The 18,760-nt window shown below is 45.4% G+C and overlaps 1 protein-coding gene across 3 annotated transcripts in view; it reads left to right on the top strand.

Annotated features, from left to right (window-relative positions):
- Nucleotides 1-18,760, top strand: part of uba6 (ubiquitin like modifier activating enzyme 6) — a 294,389-nt gene that overhangs the window by 171,617 nt on the left and 104,012 nt on the right. For all 3 annotated transcript variants that reach the window (XM_072517066.1, XM_072517065.1, XM_072517064.1), the window contains 4 exons: nt 7,967-8,110; nt 8,197-8,264; nt 9,771-9,849; nt 11,990-12,070. In XM_072517066.1, coding sequence (XP_072373167.1) covers nt 7,967-8,110; nt 8,197-8,264; nt 9,771-9,849; nt 11,990-12,070 — 372 coding nt within the window. The remainder of the gene's footprint in view (nt 1-7,966; nt 8,111-8,196; nt 8,265-9,770; nt 9,850-11,989; nt 12,071-18,760) is intronic.

The following is an 18,760-nucleotide window of genomic DNA, read 5'->3' as shown; positions in this document are numbered from 1 at the left end:
ACATTGCATTTGTCTTCCTAACTGCCAACTGAACCTTAACCTTAAGAGAATCTTGAACAAGGACTCCTAAATGCTTCTGCTTTCCTAAGTATTTCCCCATTTAGAAAATAGTCTATGCCTCCTTTCCTTCCAAAGTACATAACCCACACTTTTCCACATTGTATTCCATCTGCCACTTCAGTGCCCACTCTCCTAGCCTGTCCACGTCCTTCTGTAGCCCTTCTGCTTCCTCTATCATACTGAAATTGACTCACCTGTCCCTCTGCATATCTTTTATCATCTGCAAACTTAGCAACAGTGCCTTCAGTCCCTTCTTCTAGATCATTAATGTATATTGTGAAAAGTTATGGTCCCAGCATCGACCCCTGAGGCACACCACTAGTCACCCTGAAAATGACTCCTTTATCCCCAATATCTGTCTTCTGCCAGTCAGCCAATCCTCTATCCATGCCAGGATCTTACCCTTAACACTGGCTCTTAACTTAATAACAGTCTCCAATGCAGCACCTTGTCAAACGCCTTCTGGAAATCTAAATAAATCCAGTCCGCTGGTTCTCTTTTGTTACCTCCTCAAAGATCTCGTAACAGATTTGTCAGACATGACCTCCCCATGACGGAGCCCTGCTGACTCAGTCCTATTCTATCATGCACTTCCAAGTACTCTGCAATCTCATCTTTAATAACTAACTTTAAAATCTTACCAATGACCAAAGTCAGGCTAACCAGCCTATAATTTCCCGTCTTCTGCGTCCCTCACTTCTTAAACAGGGGAGTTATATTAGCCATTTTCCAGTCCTCTGGGACATTCCCTGCCTCCAGTGATTCCTGAAAGATCACCACCCTAGCCTCCACAATATCCTCCGCTATCTCTTTTAGAACCCTAGGGTGTAGTCCATCCAGTCGAGGTGATTTATCCACCTTGAGACCTTTCTGTTCCCCAGAACCTTCTCCTTATGATGGCCACTACACTCACCTCTGCCCCCTGATTCTCCTGGAGCTCTGGTATGCCACTGGCGCCTTCCACCGTGAAGACTGATGCAAAGTAACTATTTAGTTCCTCTGCCATTTCTTGGTTTCCTATTACTATTTCTCCAGACTCATTTTCCAGTGTGATTTACTCAAAGCCCTTATAACAATTCTACCTCTGATCTCTGCATTTCTAAATACTAACAATAATCCCACCACCCAATCACAATACATCAAGAGACAAACAAAAGTGGCATTAGATTAACATGGAGTCCAGACAATACATAGTCCATCTCAACCTCTCCTAATCATCCTATTGCCATGGCTATGTAGTCTACTTGGGCTCTTCAATTACTTTTTTACTATAGTCACAGTAACCAGAATAACATCTCCCCAGATGCTCAAAATCTAATGTTCTGACTTCATGCATTCCTTCAGCTCCTTATTCTTGCCTTAGGCTTGCTTAAATAAACATTCTCGTTTAGCATAGCTCAAAACTGTTTTGAGGTACACGAGTAGTGTGAGCCCACATTCCCACAATCAATTCTCAGGAGAGCCTTTTCGCAGACTCAAGGCTCTGTCCAGCGGTGGAATTATAGAAGGTTTAATTTTGAGTCTGCACAATTCTGAATTTCAACGCTACTTTGCTAACTTCAATAATAAATCACTTTGAAATACTTAAAATTCCCACTGACACAGCCGTGCCATTGATTGAGTTGGAACTTGCCATTCACAGCTTGATTTTTAATCCGGAATGCCTGTGTAGAGCTGAGGCATTGCCTTGTATTTCACAGGAATTGGACATTTTAAGGGAGCTTGACAAATAAACCATCCCTCTAGCTCTTTTTATAGGATGACAGAAGGAGGCTGTAACATACCTAGTCCCATTTCCCTCTGACCCTGCGGATTTTTTCTCTTCAGGTAATTCCTGAATTCTCTTTTGAAAGACCTCATTGTATCTGCCTCCACTACACTGCAAGGCATTGCATTCCAGAGTATAACTATTCACTCCACAAAAAACATTTTCCTCATGTCACTGTTGCTTCTTTTGCCAATCACCTTCAATAATTGTCCATCTGATTCTCGATCCTTCTACCAACTGAAACAATTTCTCCATATCTACTCCGTCCAGACCCTTCATGACCCTGAACACCTCTATCAAACCTAATCGTCTCTTCAAGAGAAACACCCCAACTTCTTCAATTGCCAGTTTTGACATTGGAGCTGCTGGAAAAAGTGACGTTGTAACCTCAAAAAATAAAAACCTTCAGTAGACACAGGCTTTTAGATAACCTGCATACATTTATGCCTTTCACTAAGGGAAAACAATCCAAAGCACATTCTGAAAAACTGCCATTGGCGGTATTTTGGAGCGTGCCGACTTTAATACCAAATTATTGAAATTATTTGCTGTTATTTTGTGAAAATATTAGCTTTCTACAGTATTTTTTAAAAAAACTGCATCACACCTGTCAAGGCTCCAGGTTCAGACATCAAAAGCTCTCCATGGAGATGCACCTTATCTGGTATCAAAAAACATTAGATGCAGATGCAACTCATTCACCACAACTAATTCTATAACCAATGATGCTTAATTTAAGACATAACTGGCTAGCTTTTATGAGGCAGCAACTAAAATGAAACAAAATTGCAGTAGGATTTGGAAAGGAACCTACTGTAACAGTTAAAGCTTTTGCGTTCAGAACAAATTACAGTTTTAGTAAGGGAATCGAGGGTTATGGGGATTAGGCGGGAAAGTGGAGTTGACGATTATCATTCGCTCAGTCATGTTCGCATTGAATCGTGGAGCAGACTCGATGGACCGAATGGCCTACTTCTACTCCTACATCTTATGGTCCTTACCCAACTATCAGAAGTTGAGTCTGCTGTGAAGAGTGGCACAGAACTGGCAGTGATCCTTTTATGGAGATATTTCAAACTAGAAAATGCACAGATTACTGAATATAGGGGCTGGTTTAGCACAGTGGGCTAAACAGCTGACTTGTAATGCAGAACAAAGCCAGCAGCACGGGTTCAATTCCCGTACCGGCCTCCCCGAACAGGCACCGGAATGTGGCGACTAGGAGCTTTATACAGTAACTTCATTGTAGCCTACTGGTGACAAGCGATTATTATTATTTTTATAAGTGGAAAACACATCGGGCTGCACTGTTCAGACTAAAACTACAAGTAGTGCATGAATTATTGGAACTATACAAAAATCGATGAAAACATGAAGAACCAGTAAAGCTTGTAAAAATGAGACGATGCATTATTGCAAAAGACTTGCACATGGGGAGACTGGCCTTGCCTCTGCTGCAGTCAAAGCTGAAATAAGCAACCTGTGAATCAATCCAGATTAAGAGACCTTTCAATTAAGTCAGGTCAAAGATACAGTGAAGTATCTTGAACAGAGAACCAGTTGCAAAGGAACTGGAGAAGACAATTCAGCTCCTCGAACTTGCTCTGCATTCAATAAGATTATGGATAATCAGCTACATTCACACACTGTCCCCATATCCTTTGGTTCCCTTGATATTCAAAAACCTATTGATTTCAGACTTGAATATAATCAATGCCAAAGCATCCATTGCTTTCTCTGGTAGAGAATTCTGAAGGGTCATAATCCTTTGAAGAAATGTCTCTGTCTCAGTCCAAAATTCTGAGACTGTGATACTTAGTTTTGGACTCCTCAGACCGGGGGGGGGGATTGTTTTTTAAAAAAAATTTTGAGTACCCAATTCATTTTTTCCAATTAAGGGGCAATTTAGCGTGGCCAATCCACCCATCCTGCACATCTTTTGGGTTGTGGGGGCGAAACCCACGCAAAGTTGGGGAGAATGTGCAAACTCCACACGGACAGTGACCCAGAGCCGGGATCGAACCTGGGACCTTGGTGTCGTGAGGCAACCATGCTAACCAGTTGCACCATCGTGTCGCCCTGGTCTACTCAATTCTGACACAAAAGACATTCCCACCATTCCAAGAATCAATTTCATGAACCTTCTTTACATACCATCTCAGACAGAGATTATATAAGTAAATCCTTCTTTGGGGAAGGAGACCAAACACACCTCTCACCAAGAGCCTATACAATTGTTTCATTGCTCTTGCATCCTAATTACAATAAAAGTGTACGTACCATTTTATTTCTTAATTGCTTACTGTACCAAGATGTTAACTTCCTGTAACTTGTGTATAAGAACACTGAAGTCCCTCTGAATACTAACATTTCCCAGGTTTTTTTGTCATTAAATATTTTGTTTTTCTGCTTTTCCTACCAATGTTGATATTTTCACATTATATTCCATCTGCAACTTTTTTGCCCACTCACTTAACCTGTCTAAATTCTTCTGCAGCCTCTTTCTATCCTCCTCACTGTTACAATTACCCTTCACCTAATTCATTAATACAAATTGTAAATAGCTGAGGTCACAGCACAACACCTTGCTGCACCCCACAAGTTACAGCATGTCAACTCTAAAATGAATGATTTATTCCGACACTCTTTTCTGTTTGTTAACCAATCTTGAATTCATACTAATATATTACCCCAATCCGATGAACCCTAATTTTATTCAATAACCTCTTACTCAAAACATTACTGAATACTTTTTGAAAATCCAAATACATTACCTGGTTCTGTCTTATCCTTCCTATTAGTTGTATCCTTAAAAAACTCTTAAAAGATGTGTCAAACACAATTTCTCTTACTGAGGTGAGAGTATTGTGGAGATGCCGGTGTTGGACTGGGGTGAGCACAGTAAGAAGTCTTACAACACCAGGTTAAAGTCCAACAGGTTTGTTTCGATGTCACTAACTTTCGTAGCGCTGCTCCTTCCTCAGGTGAATGATGTACCTGACAGAACTGAAAGTCATCGGTTAGTCACCAGCTTGTCGGACTATTTCTGCCACTGAACCGCAAAAGGCGAGTTCCTGGAGTGGAGAGTTGTCATTGCAGGATGCCCCTCTAATAGGTCTTGTGTACACGGTTGCACAGGGGTTCAGTGAGCAACAGTGCCAACACTACAACGGTGCTTAACTATTAAAAGAGTGTAAGGCGCGATTTTCTTTCAATTATTAAAAAAAAAAAGAACATACCTTTTCATTCACCTGAGGCAGGAGCAGCGCTCCCAAAGCTAGTGACATCGAAACAAACCTGTTGGACTTTAACCTGGTGTTGTAAGACTTCTTACTGTGAGGTGAGAGTGGCTACATTTGACATCAAGGCAGCATTTGACCAAGTGTGCAACCAAGAGCCCTGGCAAAATTGAGTCAATGGAAATCCGTGGGGTGGGGGGAGACTGCTTGGAGTCATGCCTAGCAAAAAGGAAGATGGTTGTGGGTGTTGGAGGCCAATTGTCTCATTTCCAAGACATTGTTGCAAGAGTCCCTCAGGGTAGTATCCCAGGCTTCATCAATAACCTTCTTTCCATCATGAGATGTTTGCTGATAATTGCATAATGTTCAGTACCATTCGCAATATCTTAGATCCTGAAGCAGTCTGATCTATACGTAACAAGACCTGGGTAACAGTTAGGCTTGGACTCATAAGTGGTAAGTGACATTTGTGCCTTGCAAGTGCAAGGAAATGACAATCTACAGCAATTCTAACCATCTCCCCTTGATTCAATGCATTAGCATCACTGAATCACCCACTATCAATGTCCATTGGCCAGAAACTCAACTGAACCAGCCATATAAATACTGTGGCTGTCAGAACAGGTCAGAGGCTGGGAATTCTGCAGTGGGTAACTCCCAGCTCCTGACATCCCAAAGCCTGTCCACCATCTGAGGCACAAGTCAGTAGTCTGATGGAACACTTTATTTTTGAGTGCAAGTCTGACAACACTCAGGAAGATCAACACATACAGGACAAAGTAGCCCAGTTGATTGGCACCCCAACTTCACTTAAACATTCATTCCCTCCACCACTTGACATAGTGGCAGTAATGCCTACCATCCACAAGATGAACTGCAGTAAATCACTAAGGCTGCTTCGAAACCTTCTACCACCTAGATGGACGAGGTGATAAGGGCAGCAGATGCAAGGGAATACCACCACCAAGTTCACCTCCAAGCTATACACCATTCTGACTTGTTCACTCAGTGGATGAAAATCCTGGTGTTCCCTCATAGCATTATGAATGTATCTACACCAGAGGGACTGCAGTGGTTCAAGAAGGGCAGCTCACCACCAATGTCTCCTGGGCAATTAGAGATGGGCAGCAATTGCTGGCTTTGCCAGTGACACAGTCATCCTGTGAAAGAATAAAAAAACACAGTTGATTTTGTCTGACCATATTATGATTATCTAAGTGCTGTTATCATGACTAAATAATAGATTCTAACACTATTCCTATTATTGATATCAGGATAACTGGCCTCTAGTTCCCTGATCTCTCTGTCCTTTCTTGAAACAGTTTATATTTGCTCTCTTTCAATCTTTTCCTATTCAGTTTACTCTGACAACACCTTCCAAACCCATGACCTCTACCACTTGATAGGACCATGGCAGCAGATGCATGGGAACATCACCACCTGAAAGTCCGCCTTGAAGCCACATACTACAATGAATTGGAACTATATCACAGTTCCTTCACTATCACTGGGTCGCAATCCTAGAACTCCCTTCCTAACAGCTCTGTGGATGTACCTACACCACATGGATTGCAGTGGTTCAAGAAGGCGTCAGTGGTGATTACCCCTTTTAAGGGCTATTATGATCCTAGAGCAGACCCCAACAGTGGCTAGGATACTGGCCCAAAATCCCAATATTTTAGTTTATTTGAAAGACTGTGCAGAAGAATGATTTGAACCAAGAGTGATTGCATGAAGAAGTGGGGCTTGGTTATTTTTTAAACAAAACTTTATTATGACTGCAATATTAAACTTTGTTAACTTCACACCCAACAATAACAGCTTAAAATTTACACCTTAAACACTACTCTCAATTTCTCATTCAACAACAAGAAAATAACATACAGCTCTCAATCTATCTTACTGTGGGAGAATTGTGGACTCCGCATCAGGCAGATCAGAATTCAACTCCTCTCTCTAAAGTTTCTCCACCAACTGCCTCTCTAATGCTTTCAAAATGTCTCTCTGCCTTCCTTAGCTCCACCCAACAATGGCCTCATCTCCGCAAGCGGAAAAACAAATTAGCTATACAGGCTGCAAAGCACTTTAACTCCCCAGTGACTTTCCCATGTCAAACCACAGTCCATTAGCCTAGACTGAAAAACACATTCCTTTGTCAATTTTGCCTTAAGGCTGCTAAAAACACCCAGGCCTTGCAAAACAGATTTATTTTTTTAAAAACATGACCACTGCAGTCAAACACATTCTAACCCCAGGCTTTTAACCCTTAAATTACTCAACACTTAGAATCCAATATTCCTAAAATCTTCCCATTGTCACAGGGCAACATAGCAAAGTAAGGATCACCTGGCCTGGAGGACTAATGGTGACTGAGAGTAGGGATTCACCCCAGGAGGTGGGGTTCTCTTGGGCAAGGGGACATGCAGGGAGCAAGTTGCAGCAATGAGGCTGCTGAACAATTCTTATTAATAAATCATTTTTGTGTTTACTTATGGATCCTCTGAAAGTGCATCTTTACATTGGCTCACTATCAGTTTCTCAAGGGCAATGGGGATGGGCAATAAATGCTGGCCTAGTCAGCAACGCCAACATCTCATGAAAGAATACAAAATGTTTACAAGCAACAGGCAGGCCTTGTTACCCAGCTAATGCTTAGACAAAGTAAAATTGAACCTGATCTTTTTGCCAAATTTAAGTGGCTCTGAAAAAGCGTCACATTTAACTCAAATGTTAGTTTTGTTTCTCTTTCCACAGATGCTGGTAGACCTGTTGAGTTTTTCCAGCATTTTCTGCTTTATTTCAAATCCCCAGCATTGCTTTTACTCCAATGTCTTCATATTTGGAAGAGTTAGCATGAATATATTTATTTGTTGCCTGCATGTATTCTTGTGTATTACAGGCTGTTGTAAATCAAGAGATTGTTAAGTGGCTTTCAAAGACAGCAAGAGGATGTTTGGCCCCTCTCACTGCTGCGTTTGGTGGAATCATCAGCCAGGAGGTCCTGAAGGCCCTAACAGGCAAATTTTCTCCTCTTCACCAATGGGTGAGTTTGAATTCAAGAGTTTTTTTTTCAAAGAATTTTAAGGAATTTTATTGCTTTACAGAACAGTATCTTTCTTTTGTTTTTAGTTATATTTTGATGTGATGGAGATTCTTCAGGCTCTTGAAGATACTAGAATTGAACAGTTCCAACCAAGGTGAGAAAGATCTGTTGTTTGTAAGTTGAGCAAATGAGAAAATGTATCCCTGTATGTCTTCCTGGAGGACAACTAAAGTTCACCTATCACCTGAAACAATGGAACCGAGATAACAAGTTGCTGCTGAATGCTGGAAGATTGGAACCAGAGTCATGGCAATTTTTTCCGATCTCGTGTTCAACCTTGTTTTTTCATAATTACCAACTCGGGGAATGCTGAGTAAAGTCTGAATCTTGTCATATAATGTTGTGATTAAACCTCCTGTTAACCGTTAGAAGGTACTATGGCTGGAGACCATGTTTGGGGGATGAGGAGGTCTGGGATTTTATGTTCAGGGCTTATTGCCTGTAGCAGAATGATTAAAAATAAAACTGCAAAGCTGAACTACCCATACTTGAATTGTCACTTGCAATTAATCAGTTTGTGATCTGCCTGGGGGGAGTCGGTGGCGTAGTGGTATTGTCACTGGGCTGGTAATCCAGATACCCAGGGTAATGCTGTTGTGACCAGGGTTCGAACCTGCCACAGCAGATGGTGAAATTTGAATTCAATAAAAAAATCTGGAATTAAGGTCTAATAATGATCATGAAACCATTGTTGCTTATCGTAAAAGACCATCTGGTTCGCTAATGTCCTTTAGGGAAGGAAATCTGCACCCTTTCGTGGTCTGGCCTACATGTGACTCCAGATCCACAGCAATACCATTGATTCTTAAAATGCCATTCAGTTCAAGGGCAATTAGGGACGGGCAACAAATGCCGGCCTTGCCTGCGACACCCACATCCCATGAAAGAAGGTTTAAAAATCTTAATACCTGAAAGCTGACAGAATGCAGCTGCTTCTTAAACAATGTGACTAATAAGTGCCAGCCTTGGTTCAGTGATCGCATTCTCATCCCTGAATCAGAAACTTGTGGGTTTATGTCCCATTTTTAGAGTTCTGAGCACAAAATCTAGTCCTTCCTTCAGTAGAGCACTAAGGTTTGTGTTGCACTATCAGATCTCCTCCTGTGGATGAAACTTTAACCTGAGACCACATCTGTTCCCTCGGGCAGAGGCATTATTTGAAGAAAAGCAAGGGAATTCTACTTGGTGTAGCTAGCTATCAACCAACATTACTAAATCGGATTATTTCTTCACTGCTATTTTGAGACTTTCGATGTGCAAATTGGCAGTAGTGTTTGCTACATTGCAGCAGCGATTATGCTTCAAAAAGGTGCCTCATTGTAAGGTGCTGTGAGATGTCCTGAAATCGTAAACTATGCTATATAAACACAAGCATTTCTTTGTTCCCTTTCCCATCCTATCTTTTTCTGTTTCTTTTATTTAAGGTTGCAGTTAAAACATTCTTTTTATTTGTTGTAGTTTTTCACCTCCTGGAGTGTACCTGCTTCCCATTAATATTACTGTGTCCCCCTGTTTCTGGGGTTAGTGAATACTAATTATACATAAGCTGTGTTTTCATACATAAGCTGTGTTTTCATACATAATCTGTGTTTTCATACAGAGGTGATCGATATGATGCTCTACGTGCGTGTATTGGAGAATCGATGTGTCAAAAAATCAGCAACCTCAATGTTTTCATAGTAAGTGTCTTTTATGAATATTGTCCTAGGCCAAAGCAATAAAATTACCTCTTTACTTCTGAAAGTGTTTTTTTTTTCGTGGGAAATAGGTGTTGCTGGCAACGCCAGCATTTGTTGCTCATCTGCTCATTGTTGTTCCCTTGAACCTAATGGCTTGCTGTGCCAGTACAGAGAGCAGTTAAGAGTCAACCATACTGCTGTGGGTCTGGGGTCGCATGTGGACATGACCAGTTAAGGATGGCAGGTTCCCTCTCCTAAAGGACATCAGTGAACCATTTGGATTTTTACAACAATTGATTAGTTTTATGGGTCCAATTGCTGAGACTAGGGTTTTTACAGCAAGCTAAGAGTATAAGAGTGGAAGTTCTGTCTCATTTCAAAAGTTTCTCATTGATTACATTCTTTGAGGGGGGGGGGGGAGGGGGGAGGGGAGGGGGAGGGGGGGGGGGAGAGAGACCGGGGGGACCATAAGCACATCCTCTAGAGAAGCTTAGAATCATAGAAAGCAACATTTGGACTCTAGTGTTTAACTGTACATGCAGATTCCAAAAGTTACTCTCAGTTTGAGGAGTAATGACAGTGAACATTGATGATTTCATTATTACTTACTACTGCAAAATTCAGGCTGTCTCCACATTGCACACATTTTATGCACAATGGTTCCATTTAGGATATATTTCATAACCGTGTCTTAGATCAGGAAGCTGTGCCTGACTGCTAACATAGCCAATAAAAACAATCCAGTAAAAACAGGCTTTGTGCCCCTGAATAGATTGAGATATTAGGACTGACTTTACCCATGGTTTGGGAGTCGGACAGCCCCAGAACAACTGGCAAATATTTACTATCTAGGCTCTCTCGTAGAGTACGTTCAATCAGTTCCATAAACTAAAAGTACTGTCAGAGCTTCATGGTCCCTGTTTTGAACCAACATCTATTTCCAGTGAACTAAGAATTCAGTTCAACCAAATTGTTTTGTGATGTGTAACCATTACAATTATGTTAGTGTTTGTAGATTCTCTAAATTGTGGCCCGTATGTGTCACTTTACTCTGATTAGCTTTACCATTTTGTAGGAACTTGGACTCTATACTAAACCCCAGAGTAAGAAAATTATTTTTGAGAAATAACCATATTGGCAAAAAGGACAATTACTAAGTTAGAGTGCAAGCCAACAAGGTTTATTGGACAATAATGATTGATACTTAACATTTCACATTCATTTACAGTGCAGAAGGAGGCCATTCGGCCCATCTAGTCTGCACCAGTCCTTGGAAAGAACACCCTACTTAAGCCCATAACTCCACCCTATCCGTGTAACCCAGTAATCCCACCTAATCATTTTTGGACACTAGGGCAATTTATCATAGCCAATCCACCTAACCTGCACATTTTTGGACTGTGGGAGGAAACCGGAGCACCCGGAGGAAACCCACGCCGACACGGGGAGAACGTGCAAACTCCACTCAGACAGTGACCCAAGCCGAGAATTGATCCAGGCCCTGGCACTGTGAGGCAGCAGTGCTAACCGCTGTGCCACCGTGCCGCCCCTCAGGAGCAAGGATGTCTTACTGCATCTGCACAGGTGTAAGGAGAGTGGTGGTGGAAGGCATGGGTTTTCATGGAATGCCCTAGTTATAATTTCAGTTCGCTCTCAAAGGGCCCACGTGTTCTTAAAGCTAAATCGCAGCTTTGATACTTAAGAGATGTCCACTTTAAGTCTATCTTAACTTAACCCTGATATTCTCAAAAACAACCCATTAAAACATACAAATTAAGACTTTTCAACCCCAAGCGTACAGTAGAATTTGATAATTTAAGCCTTATTAATGGAAAAATGTGCCAACAAGGTGAAATCAAACACTTTGTATAATAATTCATGTATTTGCCAATGACAATTTTAGGCAAACACATTTAATTTTTTTAATCCCAATTTTGTATGCCTGAAATGTGGGCAATGGGTTCTAAATGGACGTGATTGATTTAAAAAATGCATGTGTTTCCAATTAATTTTTGAATTGTGCTTGTAAGACATGATGTTAAAATTGTTTAATGGCAATTGTACAATTATTTAATTGTTTAAATGCACCATATGTGGAATCCTAATGTATAAAAGAAAAAAACTTGCTGTTTCCTTTCAGGTTGGATGTGGTGCAATTGGCTGTGAAATGCTTAAGAATTTTGCTTTGCTTGGTGTTAGCACGGGCCATGAAAGAGGAATGGTATGTATTTTTTCCCCAATCGATTGGTGAAGTAGTTGTATCAAATGTTGCTATTGTCTTGTAAGCCAGTCAAAATACCAACAGTTGGATGATTAAGGCGATGGTGGAAGGGTTAGTAATGATTACTTTATATGCAAAATTAGATTCATTTCAGAAAGTTTTTATCAATGAGTGTGCAGTGGCACAGTGGTTAGCACTGCTGCCTCACGGCGCTGAGGACCCGTGTTCGATCCTGGCTCGGGTCACTGTTGTGTGGAGTTCGCACATTCTCCCCATGTCTGCATGGGTCTCATCCCCACAACCCAAAGATATGCAGGGTAGGTGGATTGGCCATGCTAAATTTCCCCTTAATTGGGGAAAAAAAGATAATTGCGTACTCTAAATTTATTTAACAAAAGAAAAATAAAATCAATGAGTGTTTTTTAAAATAGTGATTCCATCAGTAGGCACTTAAGAACTTCATTTAATCTCAGCGTGGAGTCCTGAGGTCGACCCCTGGTGTATTCTGAGTAAGTTGGCATGGTAGGTGTAAGGAAAGAGTGGTGGTGGAAGGCATGGGTTTTCATGAGTTGACACTAAATTGACATGTGGGCTATGAAGGACGTTGCAGGTGGTAGAGGCATTGGTTGGGATAGGAATTATAAAGGGCTTGAGCAATCCCAAGGCTTTTTACGCGTACATAAAAAGCAAGAGGGTAGCCAGGGAAAGGGTTGGCCCACCGAAGGACAGTGGAGGGAATCTATGTGTGGAGTCAGAGGAAATGGGTGAGGTACTAAATGAATACTTTGCACCAAAGTAGAAGGAATTGGTGGATGTCGAATCTGGAGAAGGGTGTGTAGATAGCCAGTGTCACATTGAGATCCAAAAACGCGAGGTGTTGGGCATTTGAAAAATATTAAGGTGGATAAGTCCCCAGGGCCTGATGGGATCTACCCCAGAATACTGAAGGAGGCAAGAGAGGAAATTCCTGAGGCCTTGACAGAAATCTTTGGATCCTCACTGACTTCAGGTGATGTCCCGGCGGACTGGAGAATAGCCAATGTTGTTCCTTTGTTTAAGAAGGGTAGCAAGGATAATCCACGGAACTACAGGTCGGTGAGCCTTACATCAGTGGTAGGGAAATTACTGGAGAGAATTCTTCGAGACAGGATCTACTCCCATTTGGAAGCAAGTGGACGTATTAGCGAGAGGCAGCAGGGTTTTGTGAAGGGGAGGTCGTGTCCCACTAGCTTGATAGAGTTTTTCAAGGAGGTCACAAAGATGAGTGATGCAGATAGGGCAGTGGATGTTGTCTATATGGACTTCAGTAAGGCCTTTGACAAGGTCCCTCATGGCATACTGGTACAAAAGGTGAAGTCACACAGGATCAGAGGTGAGCTGGCAAGATGGATACAGAACTGGCTACGTCATAGAAGGCAGAGAGTAGCAATGGAAGGGTGCATTTCTGATTGGAGGGCTGTGACTAGTGTTGCGCAGGGTTCAGTGCTAGGACCTTTGTAGTATATATAAATGATTTGGAGGAAAATGTAACTGGTCTGATTAGTAAGTTTGCGGACTACACAAAGTTGGTGGAATTGCGGATAGCGATGAGGACTGTCAGAGGATACAGCTGGATTTAGATCGTTTGGAGACTTGGGCTAAGAGATGGCAGATGGAGTTTAATCCGGACAAATGTGAGGTAATGCATTTTGGAAGGTCTAATACAGGTAGGGAATATACAGTGAATGGTAGAACCCTCAAGAGTATTGAAAGTCAGAGAGATCAAGGTGTACAGGTCCACAGGTCAATGAAAGGGGCAACAGAACTTCCGGTTGCGGCCATGCCTGGATAGGTCGCACGTTCGGCAGCTCCTGCCGGGAACTGACTTTTGGGCTCTCTAGAGGGCCCCAACGGCACTTGTTCGACGGTTCCAGTGTGGGAAGGTGACAGCAAGGTCCCCCCGACAGTGTATGGATTGGACCAGGAGTGGAGCGGTGAAAAAAGGGATCTTGGAGCAGCGAAAAGTGAGAGGGAGAAAAAGCAAGATGGCGGCGGGTGGAGACCAAGCAGCATGGGCGCAGTGGTCACAGGAGCAGCAGGGGTTTCTTAAACGCTGCTTTGAGGAGCTGAAAACCGAAATGCTGGCGCCAATGAAGGCGGCGATTGAGAAGCTAGTGGAGGCCCAGGGGGCGGCGATCCGTGAGGTGCGGCAAAAAGCCTCGGAGAACGAGGGCGAGATCGTGGGCCTGGCGGTGAAGGTGGAGGCACACGAGGCGCTGCACAAGAGGTGGGCAGAAAGATTTGAGGACCTGGAGAATAGGTCAAGGAGGAAGAATCTTCGGATTCTGGGTCTCCCTGAAGAAGTGGAGGGGCCTGATGCCGGGGCATATGTGAGCATGATGCTCAATTCGCTGATGGGTGCGGGAGCCTTCCCGAGGCCCCTGGAGCTAGATGGGGCACACCGGGTCCTGGCAAGGAGACCCAAGGCCAGTGAGCCGCCAAGGGCTGTAGTGGTGAGGTTTCACCGCTTTATGGACAGAGAGTGTGTCTTGAGATGGGCCAAGAAAGAGCGGAGCAGCAGGTGGGAGAAAACGGAGATCCAAATCTACCAGGACTGGAGTGCAGAGGTGGCCAAGAAGAGAGCTGGCTTTAATCGGGCTAAGGCGGTGCTCCATCGGAAGGGAGTGAAGTTCAGTATGCTGCAGCCAGCGCGATTGTGGATCACATTCCAGGATCGGCACCACTATTTTGAAACGCCTGAGGAGGGTTGGAGCTTTATACAGACTGAAAAGTTGGACTCAAATTTGAGGGTTTGTTGTTGTGGGGGGGATGTTTGTTGTATATATGGTTTTAACTACGTGTGGGGCATGTTCCCTTGGTTGGGTGCTGGATGGGGATGGGTGAAGGGATTTGATGGGGCGAATGTGGGAGAGTGGGGGCATCGGTGTTGGAGGGAGGCTCGGCTCGGGGATGGGGAATTGAGCTAAGGCCGCAAAACGAGCTGCGCCAGAGGGGGCGGGGCCAGCTCAGGAAAGCGTGGGCTTTTTCCCGCGCTAGGGAAGGACGGAGGGAGGGGGGGCGGTACTGGAGAGGAGCGCACACTGACTGCCAGGGAGGAGGGGGAGGGGGGATTCCCACACGGGGGGGGTTGATGGGAAGGCGGGAGAGGCCGGGGTCAGCAGGAGTCAGCTGACTTACGGGAGTGTTATGGGGGGAGCAAAAGAGCTAGATATGGATCTAGCGGGGGGGGGGGTGGTATCGGGTTGCTGCTGCATTGGCCAAAGGGGAACTGGAAATAGGAGAGGTGGTCGGGGCGGGGGTCCGCCATCTGGGGGACTGGAGGGTGCGGGAGGCACGGGCACGTGACTGGCCTAGAAAAGGAGATGGCTAGTCGGGGGGGGTGGGTGAGCAGCCCCCCAATCCGGCTGATAACTTGGAATGTGAGGGGCCTGAATGGGCCGGTTGAGAGGGAGTGTTCGCGCACTTAAAGGGACTGAAGGCTGACGTGGTCATGCTTCAGGAGACAAATTTGAAGGTGGCAGATCAGGTCAGGCTGAGAAAGGGATGGGTAGGACAGGTATTCCATTCGGGGCTGGATGCGAAGAACAGAGGGGTTGCAATACTGGTGGGGAAGCGGGTGTCGTTTGAGGCAAAGAATATTGTAGTGGATAATGGAGGTCGATACGTGATGGTGAGCGGTAGGTTGCAGGGGGTGCGGGTGGTACTGGTAAACGTATACGCCCCGAACTGTGATGATGCCGGATTTATGAAGCGCATGCTGGGTCGGATTCCGGACCTGGAGGTAGGAAGCTTGATAATGGGGGGGGATTTCAACACGGTGCTGGATCCAGCATTGGACCGCTCTAGGTCCAAGACGGGGAAGAGGCCAGCTGCGGCCAAGGTGCTAAGGGGGTTTATGGACCAGGTGGGGGGAGTGGATGCATGGAGGTTTGCCAGGCCCCTGGCCAGGGAATTCTCATTCTTTTCCAATGTACATAGAGCCTACTCCCGGATAGATTTCTTTGTTTTGAGTAGGGCGCTAATCCCGAAAGTGGAGGGAACGGAGTATTCGGCCATAGCCATCTCGCACCACGCCCTGCACTGGGTGGAGCTGGAGTTAGGAGAAGAGAGGGATCAGCGCCCGCTGTGGCGTCTTGATGTGGGATTATTGGCGGATGAGGAGGTGTGCGTGAGGGTGTGGGGGTGCATCGAGAGATATTTGGAGGCCAATGACAACGGAGAGGTGCAGGTGGGGGTAGTCTGGGAGGCGTTGAAGGCGGTGGTCAGGGGAGAGTTGATCTCCATCAGGGCCCACAGGGAGAAGAGAGAGGGCAGGGAGAGGGAGAGGTTGGTGCGGGAGATCTTAAGGGTGGACAGGAGATATGCAGAGACCCACGAGGAGGGACTACTCAGGGAGCGGCGAAGCCTCCAGACGGAGTTTGACCTGTTGACCACAGGGAAAGCAGAGGCACAGTGGAGGAAAGCACAGGGGGTGACGTGCGAGTATGGGGAGAAGGCGAGCCGGATGCTGGCATGCTAGCTTCGTAAGAGGGAGGCAGCGAGGGAGATAGGTGGAGTTAAGGATAGTGGGGGGAATACGGTGCGGAGTGCGGTGAGAGTAAATGAGGTATTCAAGGACTTCTATGAGGAGCTGTACAGAACTGAGCACATCAATTTGACGCGGTTTGTGGAGCAGATGGAGGAGGATTTCAAAAGATGGGATGTGCTGCCACTCTCGCTAGCGGGCAGGGTACAGTCGGTTAAAATGATGGTCCTCCCGCGGTTTATCTTGGTGTTCCAGTGCCTTCCCATTATGATTACCAAGGCTTTTTTAAAATGGGTAGGTAGGAGCATCATTGGTTTCGTGTGGGCAAATAAGACCCCGAGGGCAAAGCGGGTGTTTCTGGAACGTAGCAGGGACAGGGGAGGGCTGGCGCTGCCGAATCTGTGCGGCTATTATTGAGCAGCCAACGTGGCGATGATCCAAAAGTGGGTAATAGAGGGAGAAGGGGGGCGGTGTGGAAGAAGTTGGAGATGGCGTCCTGCAGGGGCACGAGCCTGAGGGCGCTGGTGACGGCACCGCTGCCGCTCTCGCCGACAAGGTACACCACGAGTCCAGTGGTGGCGGCAACATTGAAGATTTGGGGGCAGTGGAGATGGCATAGGGACGAGGTGGGAACCTCTGTTTGGTCCACGATTGGGGAGAACCATCGGTTCGTCCCGGGAAGGATGGATGGGGGGTTTGGTAGCTGGCATCGGGCAGGGATTAGAAGAATGGGGGACCTGTTTATAGATGGGACGTTTGCTAGCCTAGGAGCGCTGGAGGAGAAGTTTGGGTTACCCCCGGGAAATGCGTTCAGGGATATGCAAGTGAGGGCGTTTGTGAGGTGGCAGGTGAGGGAATTCCCGTTGCACCCGGCACAGGGGATTCAGGACAGGGTGATTTCGGGTGTCTGGGTCGGAGAGGGCAAGGTTTCGGCGATCTATCAGGTGATGAAAGAAGAGGAGGAGGCCTTGGTAGAGGAATTAAAGGGCAAGTGGGAGGAGGAGCTTGGGGAGGAGATAGATGAGGGTCTGTGGGCTGATGCCCTGAGTAGGGTTAGTTCCTCTTCCTGTTGCGCCAGGCCCAGCCTAATACAATTTAAGGTGACTCACAGAGCGCATATGACAGGGGCGAGGGTGAGTAGGTTCTTTGGGATGGAAGACAGGTGTGGGAGGTGCTCGGGAAGCCCGGCGAATCACGTCCACATGTTCTGGTCGTGCCCAGCACTGGATGGGTTCTGGAGAGGTTTCGCGAGGACTATGTCCAATGTGGTGAAAGTCCAGGTCAAGCCGAGCTGGGGGTTGGCACTATTTGGGGTAACGGGTGAGCCGGGAGGCAGGAGGCGAAAGAGGCCGGTATCCTGGCCTTTGCGTCCCTGGTAGCCCGACGGAGGATCGTGCTATTATGGAAGGACGCGAAGCCCCCCAGTGTGGAAGCCTGGATAAATGACATGGCAGGGTTCATTAAGCTGGAGAGGATAAAGTTTGCCTTGAGAGGGTTTGTGCAGGGGTTCTTAAGGCGGTGGCAACAGTTCCTAGACTATCTCGCGGAGCGTTAGGAGGAGGTCAGCAGCAGCAGCAACCCAAGGGTGGGGGGGAAGGAGGGGTCTCTTTCGAGGGGGGTATTTGGGTGGGATGGGGGGGGGGGGGGCTTCCCCATGGGTACCTTTGAATGTCATATGGGGGGGGGTTACTATATACGGGGGAAACTCAATGTATAAGTTTTGTATTATTTTCGATTGTTGTGTTTGTGTTCTTTTTTCTTTTTGTTATGGGGGGGGAGGGTTTGTTAAACATTTTGTTGGAAAAATCTGAATAAACATATTTTAAAAAAGAAAAAAAAAGAAAGGGGCAACACAGGTGGAGAAAGTTGTCAAGAAAGCATACGGCATGCTTACCTTCATTGGCCGGAACATTGAGTATAAAAAGTCATGTTGCAGCTGTATAGAACTTTAGTTAGGCCACACGTGGAGTATAGTGTTCAATTCTGGTCGCCGCACTACCAGAAGGATGTGGAGGCTTTAGAGAGGGTGCAGAAGAGATTTACCAGGATGTTGCCTGGTATGGAGGGCATTAGCTATGAGGAGAGGTTGAATAAACTTGGTTTATTCTCACTGGAACGAAGGAGGATGAGGGGCGACCTGATAGAGGTCTACAAAATTATGAGGG

The sequence above is a fragment of the Scyliorhinus torazame genome, chromosome 9 (assembly GCF_047496885.1).
Source record: "Scyliorhinus torazame isolate Kashiwa2021f chromosome 9, sScyTor2.1, whole genome shotgun sequence".
NCBI lineage: Eukaryota > Metazoa > Chordata > Chondrichthyes > Carcharhiniformes > Scyliorhinidae > Scyliorhinus > Scyliorhinus torazame.
This window is presented reverse-complemented; position numbering and strand designations above follow the sequence as displayed.